Raw genomic sequence first — 22,831 nt, 5'->3', positions numbered from 1 at the left:
TTTTACATCCTGTCAGATGGAGGAGATAGCAGTTTTGCTCTCTCTGATGATCCACAGCAGTGCCGAGGACGGTCAGCTCGGTGTGTACTCTTGGAATAACTGTGAGGAAGTGAAGCTGAAGTCGGATGTTCTCTTGGATAATGTCAGGAGTGTGGTGAAACAAATGAAGGTCAGGGCCTCTCTTTTCTATGGCATTTTACGTAAGGTACTTTAAACTCTAGTAAACATCAGTAAAGTATGGATCGAGTCTAATATCTGCTTTGGTTGAGTAACAGATGACGTGTGATTTAAGTGACGTTTCTGCTCATTGAATTTTTCCTTTGGTAATAAATACTTTTCTTTCACAGACACATCGAGAAACGGAATCTGAGGACAGCACGTTTCTCTCCACACTGTTCACCAACAAAAACAAGGTCTGTTTATTTCCACGTACTGCATTAAGTTTTATGATTGAAACAGTCACAACCGGAGCCAACCGTCGACATCACACATGCAACACTGTCTGGATATCTCGAAAGTGTGCTCCCGCAATTGACTTTTATCACCATAAGGTGCCGCCAAATAGAAAGAAACTGAGAACTTGATTATTTATTTAAATGAAAATCTTGGAGATTAAATCAAATATAAATATCAAAAAAACAAAATAAATCTGGGATTCCCCTTACTCTCCTAACCACACAAAAAAAGCAGCTAAAAAACCTTGAATTATAATATTCTTTGCCTGCAGGGGACACATTATTTGAACTGCAGCAGCTAGTACAGTAGTTCCCTTGCCTGTAGATGGCACACATCAACATATCATCATCCAGAGTTCTAAAATACTTATCCAATGCGACCTTAAATGGAGTGGAAGTGCAAGTCCTTAAAACTTGTCTGAATCTGGTACCACTGTAGCTCTGAGTTTAAGGATGAAATCAATCATCTGACACTGACCATCTTTGTTGATAAAACTTGATGCTATCTAGTGATCCTTGACCTTGAATGCATTTGTACCTCAGGTGGACAACATCATCCTGTTAACTGACTACTGGGTCACTAGTGAAATCAGCTGGGCCGTCAACAGCTACCGGAAGGACATAAACAACAAAGCCCTCATGGTGCAGATCTTCTTGTCAGATCGGTAATGCTCCAGTTAGCTGTTGTTGTAACTGCTGTAACTCATACATCTTCCAGACAGTATTGGGAAGATATAGTTGGAATCAAACCAATCTTAGTGACTGTTGACCTTCATTATATACTTTCCTCTCTGTTTTCTAACTTAGTCCTTTAAGGGGATACAGGTAATTTTTAGTATCTTTTTGTTAACGTGGGAAAAAAGAACATTTACAAGTTGACACATTTAAAGGCACAAACAACATTTCTTAACACAGCTAGTTTCTGTTTTCCTATCCGTTTCTAACGCGTCATGATGAATGTATAATTGTGTTTTTTGTTGATTACTTGCAGAGACAATGAGTATAACCATGAGAAGAACTGTGTGAACCTGTCAGGCTTCAGTGAACAAATGCTCAGGTAAAATCTCTCTGATCATTTTGATCCAATAAATGCTTGATTACGATGCTATGCTACACCCAGGGGCAGGTTAGCTTAGCTTAGCTTAGCACATAGTCTGGAAACAACTAGTAGGGCTCAGGTTTAAGGTAAAAAAGTACAACTATCAGCATTTCTAAAGCTCGCTAATCAACAAGTTACCAAGGAGTAGTCTGTCACGTTACCTCATATGCAATCTCGGATCCCATCGGCTATAGTCTGACGATGATATGGCTTCTGGGGACAATGGTGAACATGCCGGGCATGTAGCCAGCGGATAGCAATAAATGACTCCCAGTCAAGACTTCCTTTTCCATATGCTGCATTGTTTACAGAAAAAGAACCCGTTTTCCTTGTGATTTCCTTTAACGGGTTTCAAGTTTGCTGAAATTTCAACATCATGATGCAGTAAAAATTAAAAATGAAGCTTTGTCAGGTCTGTCCTCAAGAGGAGAAGAAAACTACTTTTAAAATGCTCATTTGTTGAATGGAGGTCGGATCGATGAATTCTGATGCATTTGAACCCGGGGCCGCCGCAATCGAGGACTATAGACTCTGTATATGGACGCCGATTTAACCGCTGAGCTAAACCGGCGGCCTCAAGTTGAATTTTTGTTTTCATCACGGCACATTATGTTCCGCCTGTTTTTGCTCTCCACATCGACTGTTTTTCCTGCATACGCCTCAGCCTGCTGATACGTGATTGGTCACTATTACCCGGACTACAAGCGAAGTTACATTTAGAATCTGTAAATAGAGAGTACCTCCATATAAAAAGGCAAATTGTAATTTTTGGACTTCCATTTTTGTGAAGATATAACAACCGAGATATAAGGTGTTAATTAGTGGGCTCTAGAGGTGCTGGGAGGTGAATTTAGGTTCCACTGGACCGAGCCAGGCTAGCTGTTTCCCTCTGTCTCCAGCCTTTATGCTAAGCTCCACTAAATCTCTTCTGGCTGTAGCTTCACATTATCCTACAGACAAGATAATGGTGAAAATCTTCTCATTCAAATGCTCCAATAAAGGAAGGTTTTTCCCATGACGTTTAACCATTTATTTAACAATGTGACCAGGTTTGTGGCGGAACGAGGATCATCCAGGCTGCTGGACCATGTGGAGCATTTAGACAAACTGTACAAGATCCAACCACCAGAGGGAGCTAAAGGTCCCCTGACCTCAAACAACATCGTCCAAATACCAGCCAGCCCCAAGTTAAGGTAGTTTTTATTAATTTAATTTAATCAGTTTTTTTACTTGACACTTTGATAGCCTTCTGTCCTTTTGTTTATAGTTTTAAACCAACTCCTTTTTCTGTCCTCAGGTGGCGAGGCGTACGTGTCTTTATCTCCTCCACCTTCAGAGACATGCACGCTGAGCGAGACATCTTGGTGCGGAGCGTGTTCCCAGAGCTCAGGCGTCGTGCTGCGGCACACTGCCTCTACCTGCAGGAGGTGGAGCTGCGCTGGGGCGTGACAGAGGAAGAGTCGGAGCGGGCCACAGAGCTGTGCCTGTCAGAGGTGTGTCGCAGCCAGATGCTGGTGGGAATCCTGGGGGAGAGGTACGGCTATGTGCCACCCAGACCTGTCCTACCTGACCTGCCGCAGTACAGCTGGGTAAGAGTTATTGTTATGAATGAGAGATGTGTAGTGCTGCTCACATACATAAAGGACGCACTGACACGTTATTATGAGCAAGAACCTGTTTTATTGAAATTGGGATTAAGGTTGCCGCGCCTTAATTCTCAAGGCAAATGCAGAACAAAATCCTGTAAAGAGAACTGCTCATATTGCACTATATTCTTATGACTCATTAATTAATTTGATTCATTTTTTACAGTTATAACTATAACAAAAAAACTAGGGATAAACCGATTATCGGCCGGGCGTTATTCGGCATTTTGACGCATATCGGCATCTGCCTTTTTTTTTATCCGACGGCCGATAATAGTTCATTTCTTTGCAAATGTTATTTAACTTTGTTTTATTTACTTTATAAAACTTCAGGAAGTTATTTATTTATTTATCTAAATTTTCAGTTAACTTTATAAGAGATGCTGCTGACCCTGGGAACTCCCTGCGCTTTTTGTTTGTTTGTTTAATAAAAATATGCTTAAAGGCATTTACACAAAGTTAAGTGTAGGAGTTTGTATTATTCAAAATTTTGACACCAATATTTTCACTTTTACTGCAAATGAATATCGGCTCCAAATATCCGTTATCGGCCTCCTTGACTACTAATAATCGGTATCAGTATCGGCCCTGAAAAAACCATATCGGTCTATCTCTGAAAAAAACATAAATTATATACATCAAACCCTAACACAAAAGGTTCCGTTCACTACAAGTCAGTTAAATCAAATGAAGGAAACAAGATGAACTATTTAGAGCAGGGGTTCTCAAACTTTTTGGGGCCAGGGAGAACATTTTCCAATTTTCCAAGGACCCCCTCATAATCGTAACACCGAGTAAGCATGTGCTTACTACCATTTGTCACTCTGAGATGCAATGGAACTATTTGTATTGTAAAACTTCTCAACCTAAATAGTTCAGACCTGTTTCATAGTGATAAACAGAAAAGCAATTGAATCATGTTAATACCACGTACATACTTTAAAACAGAAGGTCATGTCATTCAAACTGCCGGTGGACTCAACTTGACAGCATTTATGCTTTTCACGTAATTGATCTTCAAAGCTTTCAGAAAACTAACACCAAGACAGCCGCAGGAACGGTTTGCTGAGACCTGAGCGAGTTGACTGATTCATGACAGATTGACGTGATGTGTCACAATCACGTCAGTTTCTATTGGCCCAAATCAACATGGGCGGGAGTAATGGACACAATATGCTTGTTTCATTGGCGCAAATGGTCCTCATCTGTAGACATGCAGTTTTTAATGATACAGCACAATTTTATAATTTATTATAAATGTATTGTAATAATAGGCTATGGTTTGCGCACCCCACTCTGAGAACCACTGATTTAGATTTATGTAAAAAAAAAAAAAAAAGAAGTACTCTTTTCTACATCTCAAAGGGAAATTAAATAACCAAAATATTCACTGAAATGTCTAATGTAAATGTTTTTCTTGCATTATTGCATCAGACTTCTTCAGTCATATTAAGGTGATTATTTGCTAAAGGGAAAAAAAAAATTAAACAAGAAGTACATTTTCATTCTTTGAAGTGAAAGAGAATGGTGCCTATTTTTAGATTTCAATGTGTTGTAAGAAGCTGTATTTCATTCTGTGTGTGCAGCTGGAGTGGGCCCCTGCAGGCCTGTCCGTCACAGAGATGGAGATCCGTCAGTTCCAGTCTCTTTACCCCGACACAGCAAACCAGCGAATGCTCTGCTACTTCAGAGATCCAAACATCACAAAGTATGCAAAACATCCTCACATTCACACCTCAGAGTTTATCTTGAGATCACATTTAAAAGGGGTATATGTGGTATTTGTTAAATATTTGTGTTAAAGATATGTTTTTTTTTGTTTATGTGTTTCTCAGATCTGTTCCTGTGGCGTGGAGATCTCACTTTGCTCCCGAATCAAAGGAGGCCGAGTCTAAAATGGCCTCTCTGAAGGAAAGGATTCGAGACAGTGAAGTCAAAGTCACTGAGAAGTGAGTCGTCTTAATCACATCTTCACTGAAGCTGAAGGGATGTAAAACTATTTTTCCACATGACTTGTGAGGTAAAGTGTTGTTTAAAACTTAAGTAATCTGAAATGAAACCACTAAAACTTTTCTGTCAGTTATCCGTGTGAGTGGGGAGGTGTCGTTGAGGGGAAACCATACCTGAAAAACCTGGAGGACTTTGGCAAGGCCGTGCTGGATGACCTGTGGACGGCTGTGGTAAAGCAGTTTGTGGAGGTGAGTTACTCTGAATAATTCTTCTAAAACATGGCTAAGACTGGTTAATAAAGAGTTTGGAAATTAATCCTCAAATTGTTTCGTAGTATTAGCAAAAAAAATGTACATAAGGTATCAAAAGTAAAAGTAATCAGTTCGCACAATGTCCCTTGTCATTATGTAGTTATATTACTGGATCACTATTAATGAAGTCTACCTTGTATGCAGTATAAGTATATAGTATATAGTCACAATAACTGTACACATCCTTTGTAATTTATTAACATATATTAAACGCAGTAGATAACAAACATACACCTCATTATTCTCCATGTGGCAGGAGGACAAGGAGGAAGAGGCTGTGTCCGATGTGAAAGAGCAGGAGGTGCACCAGGGGGCGCTGCAGAGGCAGTTCTTTGGCAGGGGGAAGCTGCTGGCTGCGGCTGCCGAGATAGTGGAGCAGGTCAAGAACAAAGGAGGGATGATGGTGGTGGAGGCAGGACCTGGAGAGGGCAAAACTGTCTTCTTGGTAATTTTCTTTGACTTTTGTTACTGGTTAATCTGTTTTCTTCTGAATCATTTCATTGAAGTTATAATCCTGAAGATTTTCATTTAAATAACTGTTTTCACTATCTATCGCCGAATGAGGTAACACGATGGTGATTGAGCCTGTGGCCCACTGATGAGAGCCTTTGCATTTGCAGTATATAGTATAATTATGGACTGGGTGTCTGTGGCGACTTTCGCGGAAAAAAATCACAAGCTGCGCCTAGTTAGTGACGCGTTTTCCATCAGCCAGCAGTGGTTGGTCTACCAGAGAGGGTAGGCGGAGCTAAGCGACTGCTTTTCCGGTCTCTGCAAGTGTTGCGAGTAAACAGTAATCTACTATGGCTGAACAAACAAAGAAAAGATCGATGACTACAGATACAACTTCAACAATAAGTGAAAATCCAAAGAAAAAGAAACAAACTCGATGCTCAGATGAAGCAAACAGTCTAACAAGAAAGCGATCATCAGCGAGGAAAATCAAGAGTTACAACCGGAGCCAACCGTGGACGTCACACATGTAACACTGTCTGGATATCTGAAAAGCGTGCTCCCACAGTTACCGCTTATCACTATAGGTGCCGCCAAAGAGAAAGAAACTGAGATCTTCGAGATTATAACTTTAACTGGCAGCTGAGTGTAATCTCTCCATTTGCTACATTGTTACATATATTTATCTCTGTGCACACAGGCTGCTCTCGCAGAGACCCTCAGGACTGGAGTGAAGTCCAAGACAAACCTCGTCTGTGATGTCATGTCCTACTCCACAGCTGCCAGCCAATCAGCACTCTCTGTGGAAAACCTGCTCCGATGCCTCATTCAGTGGTTGAAGAAGATGAAGGACACTGAGGAGGAAACACCTCTCCCCACTTCTTACAAGTAGTTAGATTTTGAATTTTCCTTTTAAAAAAAGTTAGTTTTACTTGTTGGCTATCGTCTTTTCTAAAAACTACTTTTAATCACAGAGATATGCTGTCAGAGTTTCACTCCACTTTGAGTGACATGAAGAATGAGAAACCTCTGGTGCTGCTTGTCGATGGAGTGGATCTGGTTCGAGATGGCAGAGGTCAGCTCAGCTCTGACTGGATTCCTCAGCAGCTTCCAAAGGTCAGTAACACGGATAAAACCCTGAAGAAAAACCCACATCTGTTCTAATATTTTACCTCTATCTCTATCTCTTTGTATTAGTATAGGTCTTCTCCATTTACACACACTCTTTATGCCTTACTTTTCTTGTCAGGGTGTTTGTTTGGTCGTGAGCATCACATCCAAAGCAGCCCTGTTACAAACGCTGGCCAAGAAAAGAGGCACCATCCTGTTTTCCCTGGGACAGCTCACCATGCTGGACCGGAAGGAGATCGTTCAGAAGGGACTGGAATCTGTCGGGAAGAAACTCAGTGAATCTGCTTTCAACAACCAGGTTCTTCTCTAATGTTTATGTAGATATGTGATGTATGATTGTGTTCTATTTTCTGAATTTCTTTGTTTACTTTTGCCTAAAACTGTGCGGTGTTTGCCTGTGCAGCTCCAGACGCTGGTAACGAAGAAGGGAGCAGTGAGTCCTCTCTACCTGCACATGGCCTGTGAAGACCTGACGAACTTTGCCACCTTTGATACGGTTAGATAACACTTTCATAGACACTTCCAGAATGGTAATACTGGTTGATTTCCAGTGTTGTTGGCTGTTACAATGCTACAAAATAAAGGCGCTGCATTGGGTGAAACCTTACCGCATCTAAGAGTAAAGAAATGTATTACATAGAGAATATTAAAACTTTCGGTTTGTGTTGATTTTGGCGCCCCCTGTGGACAAAGCCGTACCTCTTATCTCTTTGCTGGTTTTGTCCTGTACATGCTGAAGTGGTAACAAAAAACAACAATAACAAAATATGTCATCCTGCTTTCTTTAACAGTCATATGTATCACTCACTTTAAATTTGCCCTGGAAAATGTAAACAAAGGCAGCGTGCAGTGAATCGCATCATCTGACACCTACCCGCCGCCAGCGGAGTCAGGCGTTAAAAATAACTATATAGAAATAATCAGTCTTGTCGCTGATGGTCTGGTTTGCTTTTATAGGTCATATAGAGTAATCAGAATTAATTTCAGTTGGTTTTATAACCATCGCTTTAAAAAAAAGACTAGGCTATTGTAACATCTGTGTGACGCTGTACTCACAACAGAATGCTTACATGCTTTTCATGTGTATAATTAGCATGCTTAAACTGCGGCCATTATTTTTGTGGGTGTTTTATTATTATCACAAGAATTGGAAATCAATACGTTTTGACTTTATTGTTACGCAAGATGCAAAAGAGAGATGAGATAATTAGATCATAAATGGGGAAAATGCAGAATGCAACAAGACAGATACAGTCAAGTTACCTGAAATATAATTTGTAATAACGAGGAAGGAATCAATACAGAACCTTTACTGTAGCGGCTAAATCATTATAAAGGGCCAACATGTTTCGACCCCTGTAGGTCTTCACCAGGGCTCTAAAAAAACAAGAATGTCCAATAATCTTTTGGACCTGCTGAAGGCCCCAGAAGAACAGTCAGAGGCTCAACACAGTAATGACAGTTGATGCTCTTTTGGTGTTGATTAGCTCTAATGAATTTCATGTCAATGTTGCTAACTGTGTTGAGATAATTCATTCTGGACCAAAGTTTTCGACTGACCAACTGACACATATGATGCATGGCTAAAAAAGGTGCGATGGGCATTACAATCTGCTGTGCCTTTGTTCATATTAAAATGTAACCCTCTGTTTTATTTATATTATACTGTATATTTCTTTGGGCTCTTCTTACAACCAGGTGTTTACTTAGTCTGCTAAGTTCAACTCAGTTAATGCTCATGCTTACAACGTACTTTGTTTTTGTGTCTTAGTTGAAGGAGAACCTTCAGGACTTGCCTCAGTCTCTGAGCCAGTTGGTGCAGTACAGCCTGGACAGACTCTGCTCGCAGTACAGAGGCATGCAGGGTCTTCGCTTGGCCCTCGCAGCCCTCACTGTCAGCACCACAGGTAAGATAATCGTGTTTTCATGTCATTTTAAGGATTATTTTCTAACTTTTCAAACTTCAATATTTAAGGATGTTATAAATGTGTCCTCTTGATTGACAGGCCTGAGGGAGAGAGACTTGTACTCGGTTCTGAACACATGCAACGACCTTTCCTCATGGGGCGGACCGGCCACCTGGCAGATAGTACTGTTTCTGTCCAGGAAGCCCAAAGGACGTGTTCCCATGGCAACTTTCACTCGTATAGTGCAGAGCTTACAAAGGTATGAAACCTGTGTGACTAAAAGTAATTTATATCCAAAAAGTGGGGGATGCTGTGAAATCCCAATCTCCTTCAGTTTATTCCTCTCAATTAATCTCTAACAAGCTGTTAGAATTATATGATCTTAAAGTAGTCTCAGAGTTCAAACATGGTCTCTTCCTTAAATATAACCTGAGTCAGTCATCACCATTTTGACAACCAAAAGGAGTTACTTGTGTGCTCTTAAAATTCACCTTCATATTCGAGGATTTTAGAGAACATGGTCGGTTCAAATATTAGGTAAAATTATGACAAACTATCCTTAAAGGAGGAAAAGATGTTATTAACCCTATCTGGTTTCTTATCTGTAGTCTGATTGGTTCGTCTCACTGCCACGACACTGACGACCTGCTGGCTCTAACCAATGCGGAAGTGAGGAGGGCCTTTGAGGACCTGCTCCTCCCGACAGAGAGGGAAAGAACCAGAGCTCACCTCGTGCTGGCAGGTAAAGTACACACGGTCTGTTCTATTACGGCATGAAGGAGTCTAAGTGTCGAGTTTAACTTCACCATCCTGTCTCTTTATACAGCTCATCTGTGGGCTCTGGCTGACCCGCAGGGCACAGACACCTTCCTTCACTGTGAGGCCAACTCTGTCATGCACCTGCCTTCAAACCTGGTGAGTCACCTCTACAATATAAAAGCTATACAACATTAGCAATGAAGCTTTGAGCTTTGATGTACAAATGAGAAAAAATAGCATGTACACCTGCCTACCAGGTCCTAATTTCTGCTTTTGGTCCTAAACTTTCTGTCACAACAGCATTTTTTAAACCTTGAAATAAAATCAAATGTGTTTAAAGTTATTATATTCTTTTAACAGCGATTAATCCTCAGAGAAATTTGTTTTGAGCATTTTCAGTTCAAAGAAAAGAGCACAAACATAAAGACTACAGATGTGTGTATTAATGAGTTTCATGTATAAAAATATTGAACAGTGGGGTTGCATAGTAAGATATTGTAATGCCATTGGTTTCAGCTGAAACCACCATCACCATCATTTCAGGGCCAACAGTAATAATTACCGACGCGTAGATTTAAACTATTGGCTGCCTTTTTTTTAATCTTTTGCCAGATTCAATGTGGTCAAATGGAGGCTCTTCATTCCCTGCTCTCCAGCTACTACTTCCTGTATGCTGAGGTACGCCACGGCCTCCTGCACCAACTCCTGGAGACCTACCGCTTGTATGGTGAGTACGACGACACTGTTTAATACATGCGAAATGCCTTTTAAGGGCCAGTGTCCACTAGCAGTGTTTTTTACGCTGGCAGCGCCCACAACCTCAATTTTAGAGCGCTTCTCACCGGCGCTTACTGTTGCTAGGATACGAAAGTTGTCTTGCTGCACTTCCATTTTAATACATTTTAATGAATTATTTTACATTTTAATCTATTTCCTATTTGAACATTTTTAAAATATAATGGAAGATCGTATATAGCATAAAGAAGGAGCAGAATCTGCAAATCTCACCTTTCATAAGTAATATGTATTTTAAAAAATGTACCCTGTGAAATTCTTTCCTCTAGATAACAAGCATGATCCTGCACCCACATGTAAGTGCTTTAAAATTAATAATTCACAGTTTCCTGCCAAGTGTGCTTTTCTCCTCCTTCACACACATTTCTCTTTGCGTGCCCAGTTGGCTCCCAAAGTTGTCTAGAAGACTGCCGGAGTTTCCTGAAGCGTCACGCCCAGCTGCTCTCCTCCTGGCCGGCACTTTTCCTTCAGCAAGCCCTCAACGAGCCTGCGGGGACCTCTGCTCACACCTGGGCAAAGGGCCTGGAGGGAAAAGGAGGGGTCCGAGTAGTTCAGTGGCTAAACAATGACAATCAGCCTCAACAGGAGACCAGGTATACAGACTGTTTGCGAAGTGGTTTGGAGCAATGTGTTAAAAGAACTGATTTTTTTTACATGTTTCATTTATTAATCTGGAGGGATGTGTCAATTCTTCTGTGTCTCATGGCAGTGAGCTGGTGTCGACCTTCTCCTCTGAACCGACCTGTTTGGTTGTGAGCTCTGAACGGGAGCTGATGGTGGTCGGCACTGGACAGGGAACGCTGCATCTCATCAACACACAGACCAGACAGGTAGAAGACATGTGCTGTTTATCTGCCTTCAGTTTGGGTTCTTTATTATATCCCTTTTTTGTATCCTGTCAGACAGTTTGTGGCTTTTATGGTTCATATTCAAGGTTTCTATTTAGCAAACGTAAACAAGTTTATACATCATTCATTTTCAGTTTACTCTCAGTACATTTACAGGTAAACAAGAATTAAGGCATAAAAAAACCTGTCTGACAACGATATAGCCCCTGAGGACAACGGTGAACATGTCGGAGTGTAGCCAGCAGTTATCGATAAACTACTTCCAGTCAATACTTCCTTTCCTGCGTGCTGCATTGTTTACAGAAAAAGAAACTTTTTTACTTGTGATTGACTTTAATTAACGGGTCTTACCTTTGCCGAAATGTCAACATCATGATGCAGATTAGTAAAAAGTAAAACTGAAGCTTTGTCAGGTCTGTCCTCAAGAGGAGAAGAAAACTTTTAAATCGCTCGTTTGTTGAACGGAGGTCGGTTTGATTACTTCTGATGCATTCGAGGAAGTCGGCAAATCTGAACACTGAACGGCTTTCGTAACACAGTGTCAGGGAATTTATCTCAAGTTGAATTTTTGAACTATTTTACAAATTTGCTGATGTGTTTTTTTGCAAACTTGTAAATCTAAAGAAAAGCAGTTAATTTTTTGGATTCATATCGCTGAAGTAACCCAGATTGCAGCCTCTGTGTACTGAGACTGAGACTCACCACAAACAGATGAACAGGCGCTCCTGTGGGGTATTTAATGAACCAAGAAATGACAGCGTTTATTTTGCAGACATGATTAGAGGGGCAAATTTCGCTTCACTTTTGATCTGAACACACGGTCGCTTCTTAAGTTGCTTGCTGGACTGTAAACAATGCAGGGCACTGAAAAGGAAGTATCGGCTGGTAGCTTTTATCGCTAAACGCTGGTTAAACCGAAATGCCCAACATTTTCACCATTGCTCCCAGAGGCTATATCATCGTCATACTAAAGCTTATGTGTTACAGGATTGACTCTATAGTAACCTGGTCACTGCAAAATCCCTGTATAAATCCATCAGATCTTAACTTCTCTTATTTGTTTTTGATTTTTACTCATGCAAACATGTGAAAATCAGAGTAATAACTAGAAAAATTAATTTGTTTAATCCTGCACACCATTCACAGAAAAGCAGGTTTCATGTATACATTCCTGTATAAGTTTATTAAGGTGCAAACACACAAGTCATGTAGATATTATTGTTCAGTTCTCACACATGCTGAGAAAAAAGCTCTAAAAATGTGTTGTATCAACTCTCTTGATTGTGAACAGGAAGTGAAAACGCTGGTGAGCAGCTGTGACGGCATCTCCAGCTGTGCGTTTCTTAAAGATGAACGTCTTGCTACCACCTCGTTTGACGGACGCATAGAGATCTGGGACATCAGGACCAGCTGCAGGTGAGAGGAGGGTTTGAAGGAAAATGTTTAAAATCCCTTCGTCTGATGATGTTTGAATTAACAGATGAGTGTTTCTTCTGCTCGCAGGACGGCTCTCATCGATGCCCACACTAACACGATAACAGCAAGTGATACCTCTGCAGACAAGAAGCACCTTGCAACCGTGTCTCTGGACTTCATGCTGAAAGTTAGTCACAAGAAACAAGAAAGAAGAGTTGTTGTTTTCCAGGAAGAGATCACTTTGTTACTGCCAACAAGGGTCTAAATATCTACATCCCCATTGTCTACGTCCTTAATTATGCTGACCAAATGTTATTCTGTTTTTTAGGTCTGGTCCGCCGCTAAAGGTCATGAGGTTGCTGCCCATCAAAGCTCCAGCCCTCTGAACTGTGTGACCTTTGACCCTGAGGATCACCTGCTGGCTGCTGGTTGCTGGAATGGGAATGTGATCATGTGGAACTGGCTCCAGAATGAAACAACGGTGAGTTATTATAGGACAAAATGGTTATTTATATAGTGTGACTGCTTAATTCTTAGGAGTATAAAATGTAACTATAGTGCTTAAATAATAAATACAGCTGCTGTGCCTCACCGTGTGTTTCCTCAGTACCTGTCCGGTCACCAGCGCTCGGTGCGCAGTCTCTCCTTCGCTCCCTCCTCCCCCATGCTCTGCTCCGGCTCTGTGTCCGGAGAGGTCAGGGTGTGGTCGGTGCCCACCTCCACCTGTGTGGGATGTTTCCAGGCTCACTCCGGACCCACGGAGGCCCTCGCCTTCCTGGAGGAAGGGAGCATGCTGCTGAGCGCCGGCTCGGATCACGTGGTGAGGAGACACCGCCTGACAACACCAGACCTGGATCAGAGAAATTTAAACATCAATAAACAAATTCAAAAGAAGTTATGAGTTGTTAACTTTCCAAAAGCTTAAATAACTTTGTTTCCCTAATTTGGTTTGTACATAGGATTAAAATGATCTACAAAAAGACATTAGGTGATTTATTATTGTATTTACTCAAGAATGCTGGCCTTTGATTTTCCTGATTTTGCTTCAGGAAAACAAACACTTTGTAGTCCATTTTAAAGCAACACAAAATTGAAAATTAAGAAGATATTGTCCTTTATTTTGAAATGAACATCCTCCTTTTGTCTCTGTGTCTTCTTGTCCTTCTGTAAAACAGCTGCAGCTCTGGTCGGGGGGACTTGGACGTTCGGTTGCTGCGTTAAAAAGTGACGAAGTAAGCTTTTTATATTCATCGACTGTAGCTCATACATTTCCGATGTCTTTCATGCCAGAGTCTGTTTGTAAATTGAAAAGTTTGAGCAAGACTAAGAAAAGGAAGCCACATTTTGGTGATAAATAAAGTAAAATTGTATCACTATTTTGTTTCAGTGCGAGCAGGAGCCTCCTCGGAAAAAACAGAAGTCTGCAACGTCTGCTCCGGCTGCCCTGTGTGTGGCTGTTAATGGAGACTACGCTGCTGTCGGTTACCATGCCGACGGTATCAAACTCTTCAGTCTTGAATCAGGTGTGTTTTATTTGCTAGGAATTTAGAAAAATGATTACTAGATTGAATCTCTGGAAGGCATGAATCACAGTCTACAAATACAGATCTGCAGGTTACACCAAAAGAACAATAACAAGGAGTGACTGCAACTTAACTCCTATCAAACAACCTTTTAATTTCACTGGTCGCAGGTAGATCTGGTCAACAAACAGACATGAAATTGTTGTATATTATTTAACATATTCTATTATATATTGTTTGAAGGTGAGATGATTTATGAGGACCTCGATGTGTCCGTGCCGTGTCTGAGGTGGGTCTTTGTGGACGAGGAGCACACCGAACCCGACCTGCTGGTCTCTGCAGGCAGCGATGTACTTCTGCGGATGTGGAAGAAGAAAGAAGGAGAGGAGGGACTGCTGGGAGGCCTCGAGCAGTGGGGGGTGTTTGGTCTTCAATCACGCCCCATCCTGGCAATAGAACAAAACTCCACATACCTGGCTACAGCTTCAGGTGAGTGATGCTGTCGAGCTGAAACGGCATCTCGAGAGTGTCTAGCTTCTGTATCTTGACGTATTTCCGAGTGAAACAGGGCGTGCAGGCGGGACATATCATTAGAGGGATTTGATTTGATCGTTGAGAAGTGGGCGTAGACAGACGTTCTCCACAGCGCAGTAGCTAGCTAACTGACCGAGCGTTCTTGGTGCTCTGCGGCTAAATGTTGCAGATTGATTGGTTGAAACTGTTTGGTGCTAACTTACATAAGCACGCGTGAAATTTAGTTTTACCGGAAGGAAAAAAAGATCGGATTTTAATATAAGGATACGAAGAAATTGATTTTCTGTATTTTTTTTGGCCTATATTGACAAATAGATGCACAATATTATTCTTTATTTCACCTCGACTATCAGTAAAAATGCACAGACATTTTCTTAAACTTAGTAGAAATTGTGTTTTGATTTACTCCTCTGTATTCCCCTCTGAATAAGATGACGGCAGCATTGCTCTCTGGTTGCTGAGTGAAATGGCTGTCGAGAACAACGTTGAGCCTCATGACCACCTGAGAGGCCACAGTGGAGGAGTCACCTGTCTTTCTTTCAGCCCTGACGGTGGGCAGCTGCTGTCTGGTGGAAAAGATAAGGTGAAATGTGTTTTAACAATATCAAATTTGTCTTTAATTAAAGTGGACATATTTTAGTTATGCAATCAATTTTCTTTTATTCTAATGTGTTTTTGATCAGGTACGCATTGCTAAAACTAAGGCTGTTTTTATCCAGCAGTTCAGCCGTTAATCTTACCACCAGGAAAGTTATGTTTAGTTTTAGTTTTAGCTCATACTTCCAGAAATAAGTGTATGTTAATTTCTTCACACACATTTAACACATTGGTCTCTTTGTTTCAGGCCCTCGTGGTTTGGGATGTGAGTGTGTCTCCTGCTGTCCTCTCTAAGTCCCTCCCTCACTCTCACAAAGACTGGATCAACAGCTGTGTTTGGACCCCGGACTGTGTGGTAAATCTTTTATCACTCTTTGTGGTATTTACAGTGCTCTTGTGTTTCCATACACACGTGTTCACCAGCTCTTTTTTTTGTTCCAGATTAGTGCTTCAAACGACGGGAGACTTTGTTTGTGGGATCTGCAGGCCGGCAAACGTCTCAAAGAAATCTCCTGGACGAGTGCTCTTACATCCATCTGCTGTGTGGTGAGCAAATTAAGCATATGTATCCTTGAGTCTCAGGCTTATTGGGGGAATTCTGTGTTGACTGGGTGTTTTGTGTTTCTGTGTGCAGGGACAATACGTGATTTCCGGCTGTGCAGAAGGAGTGCTGCATGTTTGGAACTGGGAAACAAACACAGAAGTCTGCCACATCGCTGCACACAAGCAGCGTATCCACCACTGCTCTCTGCTACCAAATGCAGGTAAACCTCCAGTGCAACATTCACTTGCTGTGTTTCGCAGTATAATGAGTGTCTGCGTTTTTTTGTTTGATAAAAATGCTTCCTGTAAATTCCTGCCTCCTGCTTTGTTTTCAAGATAAGAATGAAAAAGTGAACCCGGAGGAAATGACTGTTGTCACTGCATCTGATGATGGCACAGTGCAGATCTGGAAACCACTAGAGGTCAGTCAGTCAAAACAACGTGAGAGAAAAGTTAAGAGAGTGGACTTTGTCACTTATTTGTTCATTCTGTCCTCCTCTCTCTCTCGCTTTCTGCATCTTTACGAACAGGTGGAGCACTTCAACACCTTCCAGGGTCACAGTGGCTCCATACATGGAGTTGTTCCCAAAGAAGGACTCTCAGAGTTCCTCACTGTTTCTGAAGACTGCTCCCTGCGATGCTGGACATGGACAACAGGTAATATATTCTGCCTTTCTCTCATAATGTTAAACAGAAATGGTTCACAGTGGATTCTTTGCTCCAAAACAAGATGATTTAGTAACTTTATTTCTAAAGCACCTTTTTGTAAGAGTTTAAAGGTGCTTTGACAAGAAAGCAAAACAGGAAACAGAACCAAAACAATATGGCCGACACAGCAAGACAACATGAGGGTACAGTCAATATGAAACTAAACCAAGAGGACGAAAGATGTAAAAACACAGCTGAGAGGAGACAAAGACAGAGTTAAATGAGCAATAAAAATAAATAGATGTAAATAAATAAATAAAAATACAATAAAGAAAGTAAAGAGAAGACGAGACATCACTGTGATTTAAATGATGTCACCGATTCCACGACCCTCGTCTCCTCAGGCAGGTCGTGATTATGTTTGCTGGCATATATACACTCACCGGCCGCTTCATTAGGTACATTAGGTAATCTAATGCAGTTCAGTACAACAGCACTGCCATGGATTCTGCTTTTATGAAGTTTAGTTTTTGTTGACTTTTGTTCTGTTGAGAGTCAGAAGTGTGTAAATTCAATGATGTTTATAACTGAGGTTGAGTTAAAGGTGGTGTTGTACTGAACTAAAGTATACTGAGATGTGTCTCTAATTCTTTGTCCTCCCTATTTACATACATGAGGGGGCCAGAGTATTAGAAACACCTCTGAATGTAATGCAGCTCAGTACAGCCCCACCACTAATAATGACCTTGATGCTGATCATTGAATCAACACCTCTTTGACAGCTTCGAAAAAAGCCTGTACATTACAGGCAACAATAAATATGATGACGTTTGTGACCTTTATTTTGAAATCCGTTCTGAGTCACTTCCTTGTTGTACCTTTTCAGAGGGTCCCTCCAGCCTGCGAGGTCCAGTCACAGCTCTGTGCTTCCCTCGGAGAGACGACCTGCTTCTTGTTGGTTATGAATCCGGCCTTCTGGAAATATGGCAGCACAACACTGTGGTCGGCCACAAGCAGGTGAGGACAAGCAGAAGAATAGATTTATAGTGGACACATGTATTTTGTTGTTGTTGTGTTTGTGTTGTCATAGTGTGTGTATTTGTGTGTGTCAGACTTCAGCCAGCAGCATCACAGCGATCTGCTCCATGCCTGATAACCAGTTTGCTGTCAGCTACAAGAAACCTTGTGTTGACGTGTGGAAGCTGGTGTGGAATCAACAACACAGCTCAGCAAGGTAAACAGTCGCACTACTGACCTATAATACAGGACCTACACTATTTTCTATTTAAACCTTTATTCAGTCAGACATGATAAACAAATTCTTATGAAGAATAAAACTTGAGGAAACATCACAAGGAAGCGGCAGAATTTTTTCATATAAACTTTTATTGATATAACTATTCAAACATTCCTTTTTTTTTGTGTTTTCATACCGTACAACTTATTGAACGCATATAAGCTGTGGACTTAGATTTAGGCTTTATTTATGTGTTTTAATCAATACATTACCTCTCAGAGCATCCTGGAACCTAAATTGACATTTTAATCAGTTTTAATAGAGATTAGTCCTGATACGGACGGGTAGACACATTAGCAGATACAACTCCACTGTAGCCAGAAGGCAAAGACTCTTCACACTTGGAGCAGTCAGACATTTGAACTTTTGGATATCTGGGGGAATACAAACTGGTTCGGTGCAGCGGTAAGCGCCTCACAGCTAGAGGGTTCCCAGTTCAATTCCCGGTTGGAGTTTGCACGTTTTCCCTGTGCATGCGTGGGTACTCCAGCTTCCTCCCACAATCCAAAGACATGCTTGTTAGGGTAATTGGTGACTCTAAAGTGCTTACTTATTAAAGTCCCTGTGAGGAGTTTTTCGCTGGTTACAGACTGAAATTAAATTAGCTTACTCTATATGCAAAAAAGCAGACCATCAGCGACAGGACTGATTATTTCTATGTAGTTATTTTTAATGCCTGAAACAGCTGGTGGGGGGTAGGTGTCAGATGAAGCAGTTAACTGCACGCTGCCTTTGTTTACATTTTACAGGGCAGAAATTTAAAGTGAGTGATACATATGACTGTTAAAGAAAGCAGGATGAGATTTTTTTGTTAAAAACCACCACTTAAGCATGAACAGGACAAGATTAGCAAAGAGTTAAGAGGTACGGCTTTGTCCACAGGGGGCGCCAAAATCAACACAAACCAAAAGTTCCTCATAGGAGCTTCAAGTGGGCTCTGTCTCTAACATTTGTTACATGTTATTGTATTGGATTATTATGGTTTCACTCATTTTATATACAGTCAGGTGGCTTTTTTGCTGTATAACAATACATTGATTTTAGAGGATCAATATAACTCTTTAGAACCCTTATTTGTAAAATAACTAAAAGTAGATTTAAAACTAGCAGGTTACAACAATTAAGGGAAGCAATGACGCAATTAAGTTCAGATAATCAAAATAAAACAGAAAATTGAATAAAATACCCTCCTGATTATGAACTCCTCCACATAAACTAAGATGTTGATCCAAAACAACAGGATCCTAACCCCACCCTAAAGTTACAGGTACACTCCCTGATATTGTCACAGCTTATTGTTGAGCTGTGTTGAGTTCATGAGCGTTGAAATCAAGGTAAATTAGAGATTTGAGAGCGCTGATTTAATGGAGACATTAAATAATGCACTGCTCTGTCCCGTGTTTTTGTCTCTTCCAGCCTGGTGAAGGTGAACACGTACAAAGTGGAGGATACGGTGCTCGAGCTCATCTACTGCTCAGTCCTGATGTGCTGGTCAGCCGATGGAACATTATCCGACGTCACAGTTGACCAGGACAACAAGTGGAGACGCACAGTCACAAGGTTATAATATTTACCATACAGTATACTGTCCATAGAGGTCATTTATGCAGCTTCTATCAACGTAATTCTTCCAAACTTAAACTTACTTATGTATTTGTCTTTATTGCAGTTGGCAGCAAAGAGTCCGTCTTTTGGGTTTGATCCGTAACGACGAGAAAAGCATGTGGCTGGTGGGCGAATCAGAGGGAGAAATTCAGATTGGCTTCATTGTGAGTCTTGAACAACTTATCTCTAACTTATACTCAAAGTGTTTATACTTAATCATTACTCAAGTGTTGCTCACCAAATGCATTGTTTCCAGTAAATGTTGACTGATGCCTGCTTTCTCTCTCCTCAGTTTACCTTCGGCCCTGTACAAAGCCTCGGTTCAAATTTCAGCTCAACGAACCTGGAGGCTGACGAGGAGGAGAAGAAGGGGAGCCTGATCACAGCTGTAACCATCGAGAAAGGTGCGAACATCTGCAAGTAATACTGCTGGAAAATACTACTCTTACCCCCAGCATAACAATAGCTACAAGAACTACACCCCCTTCTTCAACAACAGCCCTTTTTTTTGTTTGTTGTTGGATTATTTAATGTTTTCTATGTTCTTTCAGAGATCGTTGTGTGTGGAGACTTGAAGGGCAACATGTGGTTCATCCAATCTCCAGAACCGTCCACATGGCCCAACAGAAAACCTGTAAGAGCTCAGAGTAGCATCACTTAAAAACCTGAACCCAAAAAACTCAGGAATTGCTTAAATGTGACCAGCATTTAAAAAAATAATCTTGAAGATTTTCATTTAAATAAATGTCTGTTAAGTCACTATCTGTCGCTGAATGAGGTAACACAATGGTGATCGAGCCTATGGCCCACTGATGAAAGCCTTTGCATTTGCAGTATTACAGACTGGGTGTCTGTGGTGACTTTCGAAGAAAAAATCTCAAGCGATGCCCAGTTAGTGACGCGTTTTCCATCAGCCAGCAGTGGTTGGTCTGCCAGAGAGGGTAGGCGGAGCTAAGCGGCTGCTTTTCCGGTCTCTGCAAGTGTTGCGAGTAAACAGTAATCTACTATGGCTGAACAAACAAAGAAAAGATCGATGACTACAGATACAACTTCAAAAATAAGTGAAAATCCAAAGAAACAAATTTGACGCTCAGATGAAGGCAAACAGTCTAAAAAGGAAAGCGACCGTCAGCGAGGAAAATCAAGAGTTACAGCCGGAGCCAACCGTTGACGTCACACATGCAACACTGTCTGGATATCTGGGAAGTGTGCTCCCGCAATTACAGTTTACCGCCATAGGTGTCGCCAAAGAGAACGAAACTGAGATCTTCGAGATTACCACTTTAAAGAGCCGTTATTCATATAGTAAGATGTGCCTAAGATTGTCTTGAAACTCAGATTTGAGAAATAATTTCTGTTGATGGAATAATTATTGCAGCAGTAAGATCACAAGAACAGCTTTCAAAGTGTTGTAATTTAAATGTTGTGTGACTAAATCAGGAATAATCATCTGCCTGCCGATAACCAGCTACGTATTTCACTGTGTTGTTTTTAATGTTGCTGTTTAATCCTCAGGCTCACAGTGACAGGATCAGTGTGCTGAGACTCACTGACAGCACCATCATCTCAGCCTCCTACGACATGACAGTGAAGCTGTGGGATAGAAAGACCAAGAAACAGGTACATCAGAATCCTAAAGCGTTCACTGTTTGGAGAGAGCCTGAAAAGCTCTTTAAATTATCCCATTTTTAACATTTTAAAGCTAACACAGTGTAATGTTCAAATGTTGTTTTACGCTTCTTTTATGGATTAAACAAGTCATTATAAGGCAGGTATTATTAAGTGTGGACGAAGCCAGACTAGTTGTTTTCTCCTGTCTTTTTAATAGGCTAAGCTACATATTGCGTACTTATTATATGTACAGATATAAGAGTGTTATCAATCTTCTTCTCTAACTCTCGATAAACAGGGCAAGTAAGCCTCTGCTGAAAAATCTGTCCTCTTCTCAGGCAGACTCAGTGGGTGGTTTATCTTCATTTTGAAAAAGTGTCTCTTTCAAATAACTGTTCCCCTTCTCCTCTCCCTCTCCCTCTCTCTTCCTGCAGGTGGGAATGTTTGTGTGTGGAGGTCCTGTTCTTCTTTTGGAGGTGAACCCTCAAAAACCCACTGAGCTGGTTTGTGCTGACGGACAGGGAAAGCTCTACTTTCTCTCCTGGAAAGAATAATCCTCGAAATATAAAAAAAAAAAAGCCTTAACTGCTACGCTAACCAAAGATTGCCTGGGATGTTTTGCTTCCTCTTTGCTTCAGTGATAGTGAATGTGCAATAAATGTATACCACAATAAAGTAGGTGAAATGTTTACACTATATACAGGGAAGAGCATTTATGTAATAGCTTTAAAGTAACATTCATGCATTGTGTGCCTTTGATTTAGATTATGTAACACTTGCAAATGTAACAAGCAAGTATAAAAAAATGACAAGCTTTAGAAATATATTCAGTTATGGTTTTGTTTTAGACTACAAGAACATTTTAGTTTGGTTCATTTGCATATTGTAGCAGAATGAAAAAATGGGATTATGGTATATGAAACACTAAAAGTGGAAAAATAATCAAGAAAGTTGTTTTTCTTTGAAATTAAAATGATGGTCAAATCAGCACTTTGTTGTTTTGTTTGTATTTTTTTTAATATTGTATTGCAAGAGTGCAAAAGGTTATGTAAATTAAATAAAACTTAGATATAATAATTTTAAACTGAAAAATAATCATCAAGTTATATAGGGATGAAATATTACTAGTTATATGTATAAATATGTTTTAAGCACTAAAGAAAACAAATATGGATTTAGTTTATTCTTTAGATTTAACACAAATCAGTTTTAGATTTCTGACCAGCCTGAAGCACGACTTGCATTTAATTAGTAGCACACCTTTTGTCTTGGTTGGTGTATTGTCATATTGTATGTGAGTGATTGTGTATTTAGAGGGATCCTTTTAGCTGTGTGACATCAGTGGCAGACATGTAAACACAGCTTATCAGCTGATGCTTTTACAACTCTGTTATCAGCACTAAATTGCTTCTGTATTGCTGACAATTAGCCACAACTAGTGCGATAATACATACTATGGCAATAAAACGTTAACCAGTTCTGCACTCTGAATTTGAATGACTTCACCATGTAATTTATAGAAATGTGAACCTTAATGGGACACATATATTATACTCAGATGTATGGAATTTCTTTGTACCCTTTCAAATTGTACTTTTGTGTTCGTGGCAGTAACACTTTACAGCTCTCTCTCATCTAAACAACATAAAGGGACAACGCATTTTTCAGTTAATGTGGGTACATAAATATAAAAAAAAATGATG

The 22,831-nt window shown here is 40.6% G+C and overlaps 1 protein-coding gene across 1 annotated transcript in view; it reads left to right on the top strand.

Moving 5' to 3' along the window:
* tep1 (telomerase-associated protein 1) overlaps window positions 1–22,118 on the top strand; it is a 29,955-nt gene extending 7,837 nt beyond the window's left edge. The window contains exons 13-55 of the mRNA XM_069685125.1: window positions 17–169; window positions 348–413; window positions 999–1,120; window positions 1,447–1,512; window positions 2,604–2,747; window positions 2,852–3,143; window positions 4,787–4,908; window positions 5,036–5,149; window positions 5,281–5,398; window positions 5,718–5,906; window positions 6,615–6,802; window positions 6,889–7,030; window positions 7,164–7,343; window positions 7,449–7,541; window positions 8,817–8,952; window positions 9,052–9,211; window positions 9,561–9,694; window positions 9,779–9,867; window positions 10,324–10,438; window positions 10,776–10,802; window positions 10,889–11,099; window positions 11,216–11,336; window positions 12,646–12,770; window positions 12,858–12,957; window positions 13,099–13,251; window positions 13,378–13,590; window positions 13,946–14,002; window positions 14,158–14,293; window positions 14,537–14,782; window positions 15,259–15,410; window positions 15,672–15,779; window positions 15,866–15,970; window positions 16,059–16,188; window positions 16,304–16,389; window positions 16,498–16,624; window positions 17,502–17,632; window positions 17,728–17,849; window positions 19,329–19,472; window positions 19,582–19,681; window positions 19,810–19,921; window positions 20,069–20,151; window positions 21,033–21,137; window positions 21,563–22,118. Of these exons, the coding sequence (XP_069541226.1) occupies window positions 17–169; window positions 348–413; window positions 999–1,120; window positions 1,447–1,512; window positions 2,604–2,747; window positions 2,852–3,143; window positions 4,787–4,908; window positions 5,036–5,149; window positions 5,281–5,398; window positions 5,718–5,906; window positions 6,615–6,802; window positions 6,889–7,030; window positions 7,164–7,343; window positions 7,449–7,541; window positions 8,817–8,952; window positions 9,052–9,211; window positions 9,561–9,694; window positions 9,779–9,867; window positions 10,324–10,438; window positions 10,776–10,802; window positions 10,889–11,099; window positions 11,216–11,336; window positions 12,646–12,770; window positions 12,858–12,957; window positions 13,099–13,251; window positions 13,378–13,590; window positions 13,946–14,002; window positions 14,158–14,293; window positions 14,537–14,782; window positions 15,259–15,410; window positions 15,672–15,779; window positions 15,866–15,970; window positions 16,059–16,188; window positions 16,304–16,389; window positions 16,498–16,624; window positions 17,502–17,632; window positions 17,728–17,849; window positions 19,329–19,472; window positions 19,582–19,681; window positions 19,810–19,921; window positions 20,069–20,151; window positions 21,033–21,137; window positions 21,563–21,682 (5,637 nt within the window). The 3' untranslated portion in view covers window positions 21,683–22,118. The remainder of the gene's footprint in view (window positions 1–16; window positions 170–347; window positions 414–998; window positions 1,121–1,446; window positions 1,513–2,603; window positions 2,748–2,851; window positions 3,144–4,786; window positions 4,909–5,035; window positions 5,150–5,280; window positions 5,399–5,717; window positions 5,907–6,614; window positions 6,803–6,888; window positions 7,031–7,163; window positions 7,344–7,448; window positions 7,542–8,816; window positions 8,953–9,051; window positions 9,212–9,560; window positions 9,695–9,778; window positions 9,868–10,323; window positions 10,439–10,775; window positions 10,803–10,888; window positions 11,100–11,215; window positions 11,337–12,645; window positions 12,771–12,857; window positions 12,958–13,098; window positions 13,252–13,377; window positions 13,591–13,945; window positions 14,003–14,157; window positions 14,294–14,536; window positions 14,783–15,258; window positions 15,411–15,671; window positions 15,780–15,865; window positions 15,971–16,058; window positions 16,189–16,303; window positions 16,390–16,497; window positions 16,625–17,501; window positions 17,633–17,727; window positions 17,850–19,328; window positions 19,473–19,581; window positions 19,682–19,809; window positions 19,922–20,068; window positions 20,152–21,032; window positions 21,138–21,562) is intronic.
* Window positions 22,119–22,831: the final 713 nt, after the last annotated feature.

Source organism: Semicossyphus pulcher, unplaced genomic scaffold, assembly GCF_022749685.1.
Source record: "Semicossyphus pulcher isolate SPU_LCO1_2020_fin unplaced genomic scaffold, fSemPul1.0.p SCAF_7, whole genome shotgun sequence".
In the NCBI taxonomy this organism is placed as follows: domain Eukaryota; kingdom Metazoa; phylum Chordata; class Actinopteri; order Labriformes; family Labridae; genus Semicossyphus; species Semicossyphus pulcher.
Note: the sequence above shows the minus strand (reverse complement) of the source record. Positions and strands in the feature narration are given on the sequence as shown.